The 14,253-nt window shown below is 43.8% G+C and overlaps 5 protein-coding genes across 5 annotated transcripts; 3 read left to right on the top strand and 2 right to left on the bottom strand.

Annotated features, from left to right (window-relative positions):
• Window positions 1-99: 99 nt before the first annotated feature.
• V1516DRAFT_680809 (P-loop containing nucleoside triphosphate hydrolase protein) lies at window positions 100-3,116 on the bottom strand. The gene is made up of 2 exons (XM_066923160.1): window positions 2,759-3,116; window positions 100-2,684 (listed from the first exon to the last, which is right to left on the bottom strand). The coding sequence occupies exons 1-2, from the start codon at window positions 2,978-2,980 to the stop codon at window positions 216-218; spliced, it is 2,691 nt and encodes an 896-aa protein (XP_066775291.1). The 5' UTR covers window positions 2,981-3,116; the 3' UTR covers window positions 100-215.
• A 652-nt stretch (window positions 3,117-3,768) lies between these two features.
• On the top strand, window positions 3,769-8,205 carry V1516DRAFT_680808 (uncharacterized protein). Its single transcript, XM_066923159.1, has 5 exons — window positions 3,769-4,607; window positions 4,658-5,284; window positions 5,344-5,453; window positions 5,501-5,703; window positions 5,749-8,205. The coding sequence occupies exons 1-5, from the start codon at window positions 4,102-4,104 to the stop codon at window positions 8,002-8,004; spliced, it is 3,702 nt and encodes a 1,233-aa protein (XP_066775290.1). The 5' UTR covers window positions 3,769-4,101; the 3' UTR covers window positions 8,005-8,205.
• Window positions 8,075-9,547, bottom strand: V1516DRAFT_705002 (transcription initiation factor TFIID subunit A-domain-containing protein). The gene is made up of 2 exons (XM_066924146.1): window positions 9,263-9,547; window positions 8,075-8,953 (listed from the first exon to the last, which is right to left on the bottom strand). Exons 1-2 carry the CDS (start codon window positions 9,479-9,481, stop codon window positions 8,414-8,416), a joined length of 759 nt encoding a protein of 252 aa, XP_066775289.1. The 5' UTR covers window positions 9,482-9,547; the 3' UTR covers window positions 8,075-8,413.
• Window positions 9,548-11,303: 1,756 nt separating this feature from the next.
• On the top strand, window positions 11,304-12,809 carry V1516DRAFT_680804 (CobW/HypB/UreG, nucleotide-binding domain-containing protein). Its single transcript, XM_066923158.1, has 4 exons — window positions 11,304-11,464; window positions 11,511-11,537; window positions 11,590-11,658; window positions 11,716-12,809. The coding sequence occupies exons 1-4, from the start codon at window positions 11,416-11,418 to the stop codon at window positions 12,651-12,653; spliced, it is 1,083 nt and encodes a 360-aa protein (XP_066775288.1). The 5' UTR covers window positions 11,304-11,415; the 3' UTR covers window positions 12,654-12,809.
• On the top strand, window positions 12,791-14,226 carry V1516DRAFT_680799 (uncharacterized protein). The gene is made up of 5 exons (XM_066923157.1): window positions 12,791-12,949; window positions 13,010-13,327; window positions 13,387-13,683; window positions 13,752-13,820; window positions 13,873-14,226. Exons 1-5 carry the CDS (start codon window positions 12,863-12,865, stop codon window positions 14,080-14,082), a joined length of 981 nt encoding a protein of 326 aa, XP_066775287.1. The 5' UTR covers window positions 12,791-12,862; the 3' UTR covers window positions 14,083-14,226.
• The last annotated feature ends 27 nt before the right edge of the window (window positions 14,227-14,253 follow it).

Here is a 14,253-nt window from a genome sequence, read left to right as displayed (position 1 = left end):
ACGCCACGTTCAGTTATATTTCCATTTTAAGAAGTTTGTAAACAAAACACGGAAGACTCGGATCATATTTCTGTTAGTTATTACATCATGTACGCTCAGTTTAAGATTGTCATACGCTTTTGTTTTATTTTATTCTTATTAATATTAATTATTTAAAGTTTACATAACCATAATCACACTGAGCACCAAATATATGCTCCTGCTCTTCTTTATATCTAGTCAAGGTCATCATCCATTAGCTCGTCCTCAGAGTCAACCTCCATTGGCTGGGTATCTATGTCCAATTCATGGTTCGGAATAACTCTAAGCTCATCACCAGCTGGTGCTAATACTATCCTAGCTACCTCATCATCTCGAATCTGGTTCTGCAGAATCAAGACAGCTAGATTGTTCAAAATCTGGTTCTGAATTAGTCTGTTGAGAGGACGAGCTCCTAGGTCTTTAGAATATCCGTGCTCGCATAAAAAGTCTTTAGCTTCTGGATCAACGTCAATAGTAATGCGCTTGTTGTTGGCCTCCATCCGTTGAGCAATTTCAGATAATCGGATATCCACAATCTTCTTAATATTCTTCTTCGAAAGTCGGTTGAACACAACTGTGGAAGAAATACGATTGAGAAACTCAGGTCGGAAGTGCGCACGAACTGCGTCCATGACATGACTTTTGGTCACCTCGTCAACATGTGACGATGACGTGTTTTGAAGATATTCCGCTCCCAAGTTGGATGTCATGATGACGATACAATTAGATCCATTCACAAGCTTACCAGCTGAGGAATGAATTATACCATCATCTAGAAGCTGTAAAAGAACAAGTAATACTTCCGGAGCGGCCTTTTCAACCTCGTCAAAAAGCAAAACTGAATATGGTCGACGTAGCAGGGCCTCCGTAAGAATACCACCTTGCTCATACCCGATATAACCCGGAGCGGCTCCCAGAAGTTTTGAAGCCGACCATTTGTCTCCAAGTTCGGAACAGTCAATACGAATCATTGCCTTCTCATCTGCAAATAAGAAACCTGCCAATTTTTTCGCCAGTTCAGTCTTACCAGAACCTGACAATCCCAAAAACAAGAAGCTGCTTGGGGCATTGGGATTCGACAGTCCAGCTCTATTAAGCCGGATGGCATTTGACACTGCCTTGACTGCTTCTGTCTGTCCAACAACTTGCTTGGAAAGCTCTCTCTCCATATTAATTAGTCGAACATTTTCAGCTTGATCAAGTTTTTTCACAGGAATGCCCGTCAATCTTGCAACAGTCTCTGAGATAATCTCAGGAGTGACAAGATCTTGAAGCAAACCTTGGTCTTGCTTTTCCTTATCGTTTTCGACTGACTCAATACGCTTCTTTATATCTGGAATGGCAAAATAGCGTAAATCTGCAGCTGCAGCTGTATCTCGACGACGCTCAGCATCCTGAGCCTTGAATTCAAGCTCTTCAAGGCGCTTGCGTAAAGCATTAAGTTCTTCCAATCCCTCTCGTTCCTGATGGAACCGCTCGCGCAAAGGACGAAGAAGCTCTTCCAAGTTGACTGCCTTTTGCTTCGCAGCATCGAGACGATCTTGAGTTGACTTATCACTTTTGGCAGCTTCAGATGCATCTCGCTCCAAAGCATTGATTTCCACTTTCACAAGCTCTAGCTCGCGTTCTAGACTGTCTAGTTGCTCAGGTTTCGAATCACGTGCAACCGCGACAGAAGCAGCGGCTTCGTCAATCAAATCTACTGCTGAATCGGGAAGTCTTCGATAAGTCAGATATCGGCTTGCTAATTGAGCAGCAGAGACAATTGCGTTGTCGAGGATACGGACACCATGATGTACCTCATATTTAGCTCGAAGACCACGTAGAATGGCGATGGTTTCGTTTATAGTAGGCTCGCGAACGTCGACCTTCTGAAAACGACGTTCGAAAGCAGCATCTGCTTCTATGTATTTACGGTACTCATCAACCGTAGTAGCACCGATACAATGAAGCTGGCCTCGCGCTAGCATAGGCTTCAGCAAATTGGCTGCATCACTCTTACCATCGCCCATAAGCATGTGGATCTCATCGATAAAAAGAATGATCATTTCTTGAGCAGAGGTGATATCATTCAATACACCTTTGATACGCTCTTCAAACTCGCCAACATGGCTAGCTCCAGCCTTTAGAGCACCAAGATCGAGAGACATGAGTCGGCAACCAGCCAGTACCGTGGGGACATCATTATCAATGATTCGCTGAGCGACACCCTCAACGACACTAGTTTTACCAACACCAGGGTCACCGATCAGACACGGATTAGATTTGGTTCGACGTGCCAGGACGCGGATACACCTCCGGATCTCATCTTCACGACCGATGACGGGATCAAGTTTGCCTTCACGGGCTAGCTCAGTCAGATCAGTCGCGTACTTCTTGAGATATTCGTATTCAGTAGAAGTATCTGCAGTCCGAGAATCGATTTTTGTTGATCCTCGAATGTTTTGGATGGCAGTTTGTAGAACAGAGGTTTGCATAGAAGCCTCTTTAAAGATCGAAGACACGGTAGGATCCTCGAGAAGTGCGAGCAAGATATGGTCTTGGCCAATGAACGAATCCTTTTGACTCTTGCTCACTTTGCTCGATCCTTGAAGGACTTTAGCAGTAGCCGAAGATGGTCGAATGTCAGAAGGAGCTGGAGATTGTGCAGGAATTCGAACAAGCTAGAAAGAAGTTAGTGTTTAGCATTATGCAAGAGATCATTTGGAAACCCAAGTTCTCAAGGACAGAAACTTACATGTTTGTTGATCAGACGTTCCAATGTTTGCCACTCATAGCGAGCTTTTTCAACGACAACCCGCAAATAAGGAGGAGAGCCGTCAGACTCGGGCTGAGCCATGGCAGCAAGAAAATGGATCGGCGTAAGCTGTGCATGACTATATTCCTGAGCGAGACGCTGCGACTCTTGTAGAATTGTCGCAGCACGATCTGTGAACTGATAATCGCTTGCGGAAGACATTGTTTGAACTGAGTCTTTTGGGTTTTATTATTTCTGTTTCCGTTCTATTGTTTGAACTAATTGAATGTAAACGAGAACAAAAGAGTTTGACATAACGCAGAATAGCCTTGGTTTTATAGACATCCGGATATGCCAGATCATGCGTGATACCTCTGAGTGCTAGTACACCGACGAAAGCCCTCGAAAACGCTCGAACCTTCCTCGCTACCTTCAAACTTTATTATTATGATATTCATGCGATCCTTGCATTAGTGCAGAGTCTAAATTATATCACGTGTTGTGTCATACATTTGCGGGACTGATTGGGACTGACGTAGGGAAGGTAACCAGGACAACTGGCACGACGAGGACATTGAAGAATAGAGTGAGCTTTTTGCAGTCTCCAGATTTAGCTGGATCTGGTGGAATTTGAAGGATTCACGCAATTCCGGTTGAGTTCTGTTGTGCTTGTTTAGTTTTGTTGATCTTGGCCGAACAGAATATCTAATCTAGTTCGAACCAATCTGCTCTGCTGTGCTGCAGGCAGATCCGAATCATGTGTAGCTGTAATCGCAGTATTATTATATTTCAGTTATCTAATCGATTCCATTAAAGAGTACAACAGTTCAATCAAGCCAAATTCCGCTCTATCTTCAATTAAATCTACAACCAAGTAAAGTCTTCCTTCGCAATTCTGCACCTACTTCTAGGCCCCCCTCTTCGGACAGCCGCACGAGTCGACTCCCAGTGATTCAAGTGGACGTGCCTCACAAGACAACAGCTCGAGCTATTCCTTTAAAATCCAGTAAAATCTTTCAGAAAGCGGAATCCTAGTCCGACCATTGTTCTTTTTCTTTTTACTCTCCTTTTCAGTGGAAGATTTAATTGATTGCGGATCTAGTGGTTCTTCGATTGTCCGTTTCACTCAGTGCGACTTTGCGCCGATTGTTGCTGTCGGCTCTGTCTCGCACTTGCTGGGGACACATCTCCGCTTCTTGGTATCCCGTCCGTCATTTGTTTCTCTCTCGAAAATCAAAGCGAATCAAATTTTTATAGCATCTTTTTATAGATCCGCAAAATTTATGCTTGGTAGAAGCTGACTTGAGAAGTTTTTGCAAATCGAAATTTCGACACTAAATATCATGGCATCCATCAGAACAGTGATCTTTGCCTATTTCATAGGAGGCTTCACCTTTATTCCTCTGGTAATAGCTGCCATAGTTTATTATATCTACACAACTCTTCCAGAAGTGGACAAATATGGAAACATTATCTCCGCCCCGGTTTCTGCAGAAACCGCTAAGATCGAGACTCCTTACGAACAGCCTACCGAACAAGAGCAAGAACGCAAAACTGCAGAGGATCTTCTCAAATCGCTTGAGGGTCAACCTGACATTGGCGTCGACTCTTACATGACCGGATGGCTTACTGTTCTGCGAGAATTCTCATTTGCTCGTATTACTGGTAGTTCTCATGACAAATCAAGCTCCCTCAATGAGACTGCTTACACGTCTATTTATAAGCATCTAATTGATCGCAAACAAGGATCCAGCATGGCTACTAATGGCTCTCTAGAACCAAGTCCTGATGGGAAGCCCAAAATTAAGCCAAAACGGAGAACTCCACATACTTTCTTCGCAATCCTAAGGTTGGTTTGTTGTTCTTTTCCTGATTATGCAATTTCTTATAATATTCCAGACACGGAAATCTCTTTCTCTACGACAGTCCAGAACAGATGAATGTCCAACAGGTGATTGTTCTTGCCAATCATGCAGTCTTCATTTGGCCCCCTAATGTTCCGGACGGTCAGCTGTATTCTCGTCGTCATGCTGTTTGTCTAGCTCCAAAATCAAAGTTGCCTGCCGAGTTAGATCCGAATGATCCTCCTCGACACGCCTATTTTCTGTTTTCAGAAAATTGTTCAGAGAAAGAAGATTTTTATTTTGCAATCCTGAGGGCGTCAAAACGTGAAGCTCGTCGTGGTTCTAGTTCCTCTATCCATTCCCATCGCTTTCTTCCAAAATATCCCGACCCACTAATTGATGCGCATCCTATTAGACCAGATGAAGAAGAGCTCTCACGACTTATGGATATAGTCTTATCCGATTCTGGTAATCCAGAATCAAACTGGATAAATGCTCTACTTGGGAGAATGTTTTTTGCACTCAACAAAACGACCGTCTTGGAGAATTTTATAAAGTCTAAAATTGATTCAAAGCTTTCTAGAGTAAAGCGACCTTCTTTTTTGGGTGACATTTCAGTCACCAAAGTTCTCTGTGGTAATTCCCCGCCATATTTTTCGAATATTGCGATCAAAGAGTTTTCGTAAGTGATTTTACATTCTGTAGAAGCTAATCTGAAATGTATCTTAACTGTGTGTCTAGCAAAAGCGGTGCTTTAACAATTGCGGCGGATCTTAGTTACAAAGGAGATTTGAAACTTGAGATTGCCACAAAAGCGAAGCTCAATTTGGGTTCTCACTTCAAGTCAAGAGGTACGAATTTTCCTTGTGATAGTTTGAATTTTTCTAATTATTCTCAGAGGTCAGCTTGGTTCTGAGCGTAGCCTTCAAAAGTTTGAAAGGTCGCATTAACTTTATGCTCAAATCCCCTCCATCTAACCGATTTTGGTACTGTTTTGAAACAATGCCTGAGATAAATATGGTCATTTCTCCAGTTGTGAGTTCTCGACAAATTACCTACAGTATGGTCACAAGGGTTATTGAAAATCGAATTTTGGAAAATGTTAGTATCTTCAGATTAAACCGGATTCCTACTAACATTAGCCAGCTACGTGATTCTTTGGTGGCACCTTTTATGGATGATTTAGCCTTTTATAATTCATCGAGCGATTTTTACCGTGGAGGTATTTGGGACCATTCTTTACGGCAGCTCGATGACGAGATGCACGAGGAGGAGTCTTCTTCATTTACGGAAGGTGATTCTGTATCCGACCCAGTAGTCGAATCCTCCGTTCAAACTTTACCTCAAGACGCAAGACTTCAAGCCGATAATATCAGCGTTTCTTCCAGTTATTCTGCCGACGCTATAGATAGGCATACCTTATATGATGACCCGTTAGCTTCTGCTTCCAGTCCTGAGCTCAAATATCGAAAGACTGATGGTTCGTTGGCCGATGAGGATTCATTGCGTCGAAAACGTACCACTGGTGTATTTGCCGCATCTGCTCCGGCTGTAGTTGGCACTGACAAAGTTAGTATTGTTGTTGTTGACGGAGAACTTAAGAGCCAAGTCGATTCCTCCGAGACCAGATATACTTCGTCCTCACCGGTTCAACGCTCGCACAGTCGATCAAGCGGAACTCTTTCTGCTCGGAATGAAGTTTATGGAAATGAGCCAGATGGAAGCACCGATAGCTTTCGGTTAGATAATACAGAAGATTCAAAAAGTGTGAAAAGTTTCGATAGCTCTGTTGGTTTTAGACAGAGCGAGGTTTCCGCCGATACGGCTTCAGAGCGCTCTCTGGGGGGTACCGGAGATCGTGCGACTATCTCCGATTCTGTGAAGAAATGGAGCACCAAATATTTTGCCTCTGCCAAAAAGACAGTCGTTGCGAAAATGAACAATCGAGATAGTCTTCTTAGTACTAGCAATCCAGTTCGACTTAGAGAGGACCAAATCCAGAAGAGAATAATAGAAGCACGATTAGCCCAAAATGAAGACATCACTATGAATGCTCCGAAGCCTCATACCTATCCGTTTGATGCAACAGTGGTTCCTGACACATCTGATCACAAGGCCGATCAAGAAGCCGAGCTATTGGAAGGGCCATCGTCATTTGCTGCCGGACCAAGAGCAAGTTCCACATTTCCTGAAGCTAGCTACGAGAGAGTATATATGCATCTTCCCAATGAACCCAGAGTCTCGCCAGTTCCCCGGCGTGAACTTCCACTGTCGTCATCAGTGACTGCCAATGTGGACCATCTTCCTGTTCTTCAGCCCATTCAGCCACCTCCCATCTCACCAACCAGAAAAGTTCTGTCAAATTCACCGCGTGACACCGATACACGACGTGAATCGCTGCTCGCTATTCCAACAGCTCTGCCTGTTGTGCCGCCACCACCGCCATTGAGTGCTCAATACAGTGCCTCTCCGTCACTGCCAGTTGAATATGCATCGCCTAGCTTTTCTGGTTCAAATGAGACAGTTTCGCCGCAGCCCGTGCCTTATACTGCACCAGCCCATGTTCGGTCTGATAGTTCTGAGAGACCTCTATCACCGACGTTCTCCTCTGGCTCTCAGTCCGCAAGTAATGAACTACGACGAGCCTTGAGCAAATCGTCCTCAATGTCAATCCCTCGAAAGCCGGTTCCTGCACAGCATGTTGTCCGACGCAAACCGGTTCCGAATACTGGAAACGGCGCAATGAACGATGACTATCAAACTGTGGACGACAAGCTTGAGAGTAAGACAGTCTTTGGTGCCTCAGACTCACAGACTACTTTGCCAGTTTCTTCGGAAGAGAATAATGATGATCAAACTAGTGTAAATATCGAGTCTAAATCCGAAGCTATGGAGAATGCAAGATCGCAGTCACCTACTCCATCAGAACCTAGTATGCTAGCACCGGTACACACACGCTTGGAAGTATTTGATACAACTCCTGTCAATTTTTCAGATCTTGTTGATGAAGGAAATAGTTTTGGTTTGGGAGGATACGATTTTACCGTTAGCGGTCCGTCATCGTATGGTTCGAGTCCATCGTATTCTTCTAGTGCTGAGTCTACTTCCTGGATGGAACGGAGTCGTCGCCAAACGAGTCGGAAGACCGCTGATTCGACTCATCCTATTGCTGGAGATGCAGCCGCAACGATGGACTTGTCGGTACCAAACTCTCCAACCTCTACTCCAGAAGAAGACAACTCTGTTACTCCGATACCATCAAGAACGGAGGTCTCAGTATTAGAGCCATCCAGCTCACAGAAAACTTTGAGCGCGATAGTTTCTGCGCCTACTACTAGTTATCATTCCGAGGATTTAATAAGTTTTGAAGATATTAGTGGGGAAGAAGAGAAGCTTTCATAGAGCTATTTGTATTTCTGCAATGTGTGTTTTATTATTGTTTTATGTATGTGATGAATCTGTACAGTTCAGTTGTCGGACATTGTGTTGTGTTTATTGTTAGGAGTAAGAGAAGATTATGCGTTTTATTACTATAGAATTGAGAGTCATAGAATACTTTAAAAATCTTACACAACAAGTGCATAAACGAGAATAAAATACAACGACAAACATAAGCAAATTCAATATAATATACACAAGCGTGATCTAGAATTTATAATAAATCAAATAAACAAATGTTGCTGAAAAAAACCAAGGACACTACAGGCAACTAAGGTGCTAGACAAAAAATACACGAAGAGACATACAACATTGCAATTCACAAGATAGCAAATCAAAGCATAACAGAAGAAGGAATTACACAAAATAAAACTCAGGTCAATTTTCCAGAGATCGCACGGCTAGTATTAACTCCACTTATTTTTTGTAAATAGCTTTGAGTAGGGTTCCACCGTCTTACAGACCTAATTTCGTCTGCATTGTAACCTGGCACGCGCAAATTCCAATTACGCTCGAGATGAAGCTGGACGTCTTTGGCTTCGAGGGTATTAGATTTACGGTGCTTAGCGAGACGACAGCTGAACGACGCAACGGACTGAACAAACTCGTCCGCAAGATCAAGAAGAAGTTCTTCGACGTCACCATCGATAGTCACATCGCGCTCGTCACCTAAAAGTGGTTCACCGTTGATACTACTGCTGGTTCCAACAATATCTTTCACTAGTTCCGAAAGTTTTCGTTTCGACAGCACTCGCGACGAGCTACCGTTAAGCTCATACGCAGGTGCTCGTGTGATTGCGGGCGATGAAAGTGAAGGATTCGCATTTCCGTATCCCCCATTCAAAGACGGACGTGCAGGTTTGCTCGGAGCTGGTACAGGAGTTCGCACAGATAGTGTCTGTGGGATAGGCATCTGTGGTAGTAAACTGCCTGATGGATTCAAGGCAGAAGGAATGGGTGGTCGTACTACTCCTGCAACTGGCGTCGACGGCGTACTACTGCCGTTAGGTACAGTACCAGCTTGAGATGCACCGGGAGTACCCTGCCGAACTTGCTGCATTTGTCGCATCGCAGCAGCATTTTGCTGTTGTTGCTGTTGCTGTTGTTGCTGTTGTTGTTGTTGTTGCTGTTGTTGCTGCTGTTGTTGCTTTTGAAGTTGGATCTGTGAAACTTCGGACGGAATTCCCGATTGTTGAGATTGCGGATTAAGCTGCCCCATCACCGGAGAGCCTTGCAACGTCATCTTGGCTGCTGTGGGAGTCGACATTGCAGGTGAATTAGGAATCTGACCGTATGGGGTTGAGGGTCGGGCATTCATCCCGGTAGCACCAGGAGTACCAGCAGGTCTGATCACCTGTCCACCACGCTGAGTTCCAGGAATAGCGGTCATCATAGGTGATTTCATATTTGGAGTCTGCGGAGAACCTGCCCTACCTGCCATAACATGAGGAATTCGTTGCTGTAACGACTGCGCCTGGGCTTGGGCTTGTGCTTGTTGCTGCTGTTGCGGTTGCTGTGCAGACATCATTGAAGTTTGCTGTGCCTGGTTTTTTAGTGCCTGTTGCTGTAATAATTGTTCCTGTGTGAATGACGCATGCGGTGTTTGTATCAAATTGTTTGCTCCTTGTTTGATCTGCTGCGTTAAGGTAGCATTTGGTATCTTCGCATTTTGTTGCATCAGCTGCTGCTGAAGCATGGCGTTATTACTCATAGATTGAATATTTGCATTCGGTTGCACCTGTCGCTGACTGACTTGGCGGTTCAGCTAATCTTATCAGTCCAATCCCATCCATATTGTGCACATCGACTTACCGCATTCATATTGTTCATAACTTGAGGATCTAGCTGCTGAGAATTTCGCTGCTGCTGTAAAAGTTGATTATTAGATTGTAACTGAGCCCCTAATTTTCGTAAATGAATGATAAATTGTTCGCGCTTATCGGACTTCTCACGCACACTGGTTTCAAGCTGCGACCGCTCAGCAGCCGACAAGTGCGGATTCTCCGTCATCTTCCTCTGATCAGCTTCTATCTCAACTCGGAGTTTTTCAACCATTTGGCGTATATTATTCCACTGATTTAGCCGCATTGCTTGAGCTTGTTGTGGACTGACTTGTCGCTGAGCTTGAACAGCTCGATTCTGTTGCTGTTGCTGTTGTTGCTGCTGTTGCTGCTGTTGCTGAAGTTGTTGGATCTGCTGCGCACGACTGGTTGCATTACTAACATTTGAGATATTCATCTGCATTGGTGAAGCTTGTGGCGTCGATATCATGTTTTGCATTTGCTGTTGAATCGGTGTACCTTGATTACGTTGCATTGAGACCATTTGAGCCTGGGCTCTCGCAGCGGCTTGAACTTGGGCCTGGTTAGATATTTGGCCCTGCTGGGCCATAGGAACAGTACCTTGATTTTGCTGAGGCATGACAGCTCCTGCTCTAGTCATTTGAGCCTTTAAGGTTACAGCTAGCTCTTTCAATTTTTGCATTCTCAATAATATTGGTTGCGCTTCGGGAGAATCACGGCCCAATTGCTGCACTTGGCGAAGATTTAATTGGTATTGTTGAGCGACCAGCTGGTACTGCTGTTCAACAGAAGCTGGTGTACGTACGGGTGATGTCTGGTTTCCAGCTTGACTGATAACAGTTTGTTGTTGCAAACGGATCGGATGATTACCTTGCATATTCATCTGCTGTGGTAGCTTTCCGGAGCCATTTTGATTATCGTTATTAGACATTTTAGACCTGTCGAGAGTTTCTTGTCACTGCCCGTGTGATCTTGTGTGAAATGGGACGCGAAAGGTTTGGATGTTGACGAGACTTTGCACAGGCGACGGTCTGAAAAAAATCGATTTTTGACTAAAATAATTTGCGAGTAAATCTATCGAACGAGAAATGAAGTACGAAAAGAACGATGAATAATAGCAATAAAAGTAATTTGTGCGGGACGATGAAATGGATCTGATGCTATTTGCCTTCTCTATTGAACTGCGCAAAATGGCGTTGAAAAGATTCTCTCTGCGACAAATACCTATCACAATGCTTCTAGTTGAATTTCAATACGATCTCAAACTGTTCTCACAATTCAAAAACGAATTAAACCTTCGTAAAAGATAATCCAGCGCAGAGTTATTGTCGCTAGCGGGGAAGTCTTTCAGTTTCAGTTGATTAATCAGTTTCCTCCGAGAGCTCTGAGCACTTCAGCGTGGGGTTAGTAGATATATCCAACCAAGAGTGTATGTGGATTAACCACACTGCACAATGTAGTGCGAGAAATATAACACAAAAATATAACAGTTGGAATCATACGAATTCAGTGGACTTTCTCGTGCCGTCTGTATCAAAAATTCGCGTTCTTTGCGAATTGTGACATTTGTAAGATGACGGCCGCAGAACCTACTCCTCTGACAGTGTTTACCGGATTTCTAGGTAACAGGCTGAAAATTGAGCTGAGATCGGCCGCTAACAAAATTAGGGGCTGGAAAAACTACGCTATTGATCTGTGAGTAGATCAGTCGTCTAAGCAGACAGATTGTGGTGTGCTGACATAGAAGCTCTTTTGAAACGGCTGCCTTCGAATTACAAAGTTGCCGTACTTAAGAATGAATATGGTGATGTCAAAGGTATGTCTATCGTTCATGGTTCGATAAGTTTTTTCTTTACTAATATATTCTGTCCAGTTGATTCAGCTTTGGCTGCGCAATCTAATTCCAATCTTGCTGGAGTGACTGAGATGCTCAACGGCTGTTTATGCTGTGTTCTCACAGGACAGATGCGCGAAGCGGTGCTCGAAATTCAAGACAAATACAACCCTGATCGAATATTGATAGAGACTTCCGGTAGTGCTTTTCCAGCCACGCTTTCTATTCAGCTGCGAGATCTCGCGAAGGAGCTTAAAGCGGAAGGAGCTGGAAGAGGTGTAAGATTAGATGGAATTATCAACGTAATTGACGCCGAGAACTTTATAGGCTACGCCGACACCTCGAAAACAGCTTCTGTTCAAGCTCAGTATACAGATCTGATCGTTTTCAACAAGTGGGAAGGAGTATCTGAACGACAGTTTGACATCGTTTGGGACCGTGTAAACGACCTCAATACTGATACACCAAAAATCAAGAGCAATAACGGCGCGATCCCTTGGGAAGCTATTATGGGACTCGACACAAAACTCGGACTATCCTTACTAGAGTATCAAATTGTCCAGGACCATAGTCATGATAATATCCACAGTCATGAAGACCATTTGTCCGAAATAGAGACATTGACAGTCTCTTTTCCGAAAGCAAACCTGAATGGTGACGAACTATCTAAATTCTTTGTATACTTGGACCAGGCGCCAAAAGATGAGATCTATAGAATGAAATTCATTATCCGTGTATCGCCGTTGTTACTGCCGGTCAAAATTTCGTACAGCTCTTCAAGTCCAAAGCCATATATTCTTAATTGGGCATTTGGACGGTATGAGTTTACAGAAATATCGGAAGATCACGCCTCGCAACTAATAGATGATTCTCTATGTGCCGTTGGCACAGTCATGGTTGGTCGAGGAGATGGGAGGCGATTCAAGAAACGATTAGAATCGGGAATTCTAGGCGAGGACGTCTCAATCGTGTTATAATGACAATTTTCTACATTTTTCATTTCGATCGAAGGTGAAATAATAACTTTTCCCAATGAATCCTGCTACACTGAGCGTCAGATTTAGTTGCGTAAACTCCCAACGCGTATCGTCTAATCCAACATTCGCTTGCTTATCGTCATAGTAAACTAGGCCATTTCTCTATAATCGGCAACTTCTGCAAACTCTGTAGTTAACTAGCACAAACCATGGGTATTCTCTGGCAGACATTGACTGAGGTCTATCCTCCCACACCAGCATTCACTGAAAAAAACATTCCGGATCTCGCCGGCAAGGTTAGTAACGACATGCTCAAATTAGACAGGGCGGGATACCTAACTAAGTAAAAAATACAGACCTATCTCGTAACAGGAGGTACTGCAGGAATTGGAAAAGAGCTCGTTCGAATTTTGTACTGGAAGAATGCTACTGTATACGTTGCCGCTCGTAGCCAAGAGCTGTTCCAGACGACCTGCGACGAGATTCTGGATAAGCCCGCTCAGGATACAAAGGCGCCTAGTCAAGGACGGATCGAGCTAATTTTACTTGATCTTGCGGATTTACTTACAATCAAGCCTGCTGTTGAAGAGCTGAAAAAGAAAGTTATAAAATTAGATTCTGTGTGGTATAATGCGGGAGTTATGGAACCGCCTGAAGGCTCGAAAACAGTCCAGGTATATAGTCGCAAGTATTATGAAGTGGGTCTTTAGATATCTGACGTTGCAAATAATAGGACTATGAACTTCAATGGGGTGTGAATGTAGTCTCTCACTATGTTTTGAATCGATATCTGACACCTCTGATGATTGAGGCGGCTAAAGAGGCACCTGCTGGATCGGTTCGGGCTATTTGGGTTGCATCTGATGCAAATAACTTTTCGCCTTCGCCTGATGGAATCAACTGGGATGATCCAAACTATGAGAAAACAGCGGGTTCGGCGTTTTTGAAATATTCGCAAAGTAAGGCAGGTGACATTTTGCTGGCTACTGAAATGGCTAGCCAGGTGAAAGATACCGGTGTTCTCAGTCTAGTACGTACATCGAGAATTGAGAATTTAACAGCGAAAAGTGATAGCAGTGCCTAATTAATTTGCCTTAGTCATTGAATCCAGGCCACTTGAAGTCGAATCTGTTTCGCAGCATGCCTTCCTGGCGACAATCGCTCTCGGTAAATGTTCTTTAACCTCTCTGGCCGGGAAGTCTACAGCTAACTTAGCAAGGCTACTTTCTCATTCGACTGTCGTCTAGGTGCTTTGACTGAAATCTTTGCGGGCTTCTCTCCCCAGATAACTCAGGAGAATAATGGAGCTTACTTAATCCCTTGGGGTCGATTCGGATCTCCCCGCGAAAGTATTGTCCAAGGTATCAAACAGCGTCAGACTGCTACTCGTCTTTGGGGACTTTTGGAGACTGAAACTGTAATGTATTGATCTAATTTTTGGGCATTCTACAAAATTGTTTAGGTACTTCAGGTTATAGTGCATGCAGCTTTCTATTGCCAACATTAAAGTGTCCTCAGGTTAACCTGGAGTTTTTTTATTCTCTAGAATCACAATTAATCTTTTTTAACTTTGCTTCTTTTCTTTCACCATTGCCGTTTC

This window comes from Lipomyces oligophaga (assembly GCF_038497815.1).
Source record: "Lipomyces oligophaga strain CBS 7107 unplaced genomic scaffold V1516scaffold_8, whole genome shotgun sequence".
Lineage (NCBI taxonomy): Eukaryota > Fungi > Ascomycota > Lipomycetes > Lipomycetales > Lipomycetaceae > Lipomyces > [Lipomyces] oligophaga.
This window is presented reverse-complemented; position numbering and strand designations above follow the sequence as displayed.

Excerpts from the sequence above, each read along its gene's own strand:
- V1516DRAFT_680809 (XM_066923160.1), bottom strand. The coding sequence starts at position 2,980 with ATGTCTTCCGCAAGCGATTATCAGTTCACAGATCGTGCTGCGACAATT. Across the intron at positions 2,685-2,758 it reads AACGTCTGATCAACAAACAT|CTTGTTCGAATTCCTGCACA; the intron begins GTAAGTTTCTGT and ends ACTTCTTTCTAG.
- V1516DRAFT_680808 (XM_066923159.1), top strand. The coding sequence starts at position 4,102 with ATGGCATCCATCAGAACAGTGATCTTTGCCTATTTCATAGGAGGCTTC. Across the intron at positions 4,608-4,657 it reads ACTTTCTTCGCAATCCTAAG|ACACGGAAATCTCTTTCTCT; the intron begins GTTGGTTTGTTG and ends ATAATATTCCAG. Across the intron at positions 5,704-5,748 it reads AAAATCGAATTTTGGAAAAT|CTACGTGATTCTTTGGTGGC; the intron begins GTTAGTATCTTC and ends AACATTAGCCAG.
- V1516DRAFT_705002 (XM_066924146.1), bottom strand. The coding sequence starts at position 9,481 with ATGGCAGGTAGGGCAGGTTCTCCGCAGACTCCAAATATGAAATCACCT. Across the intron at positions 8,954-9,262 it reads TGACGTTGCAAGGCTCTCCG|ATGCCTATCCCACAGACACT; the intron begins GTGATGGGGCAG and ends TTACTACCACAG.
- V1516DRAFT_680804 (XM_066923158.1), top strand. The coding sequence starts at position 11,416 with ATGACGGCCGCAGAACCTACTCCTCTGACAGTGTTTACCGGATTTCTA. Across the intron at positions 11,465-11,510 it reads AGTGTTTACCGGATTTCTAG|GGGCTGGAAAAACTACGCTA; the intron begins GTAACAGGCTGA and ends TAACAAAATTAG. Across the intron at positions 11,659-11,715 it reads TGAATATGGTGATGTCAAAG|TTGATTCAGCTTTGGCTGCG; the intron begins GTATGTCTATCG and ends TATTCTGTCCAG.
- V1516DRAFT_680799 (XM_066923157.1), top strand. The coding sequence starts at position 12,863 with ATGGGTATTCTCTGGCAGACATTGACTGAGGTCTATCCTCCCACACCA. Across the intron at positions 13,684-13,751 it reads ATACCGGTGTTCTCAGTCTA|TCATTGAATCCAGGCCACTT; the intron begins GTACGTACATCG and ends AATTTGCCTTAG. Across the intron at positions 13,821-13,872 it reads CCTGGCGACAATCGCTCTCG|GCTACTTTCTCATTCGACTG; the intron begins GTAAATGTTCTT and ends TAACTTAGCAAG.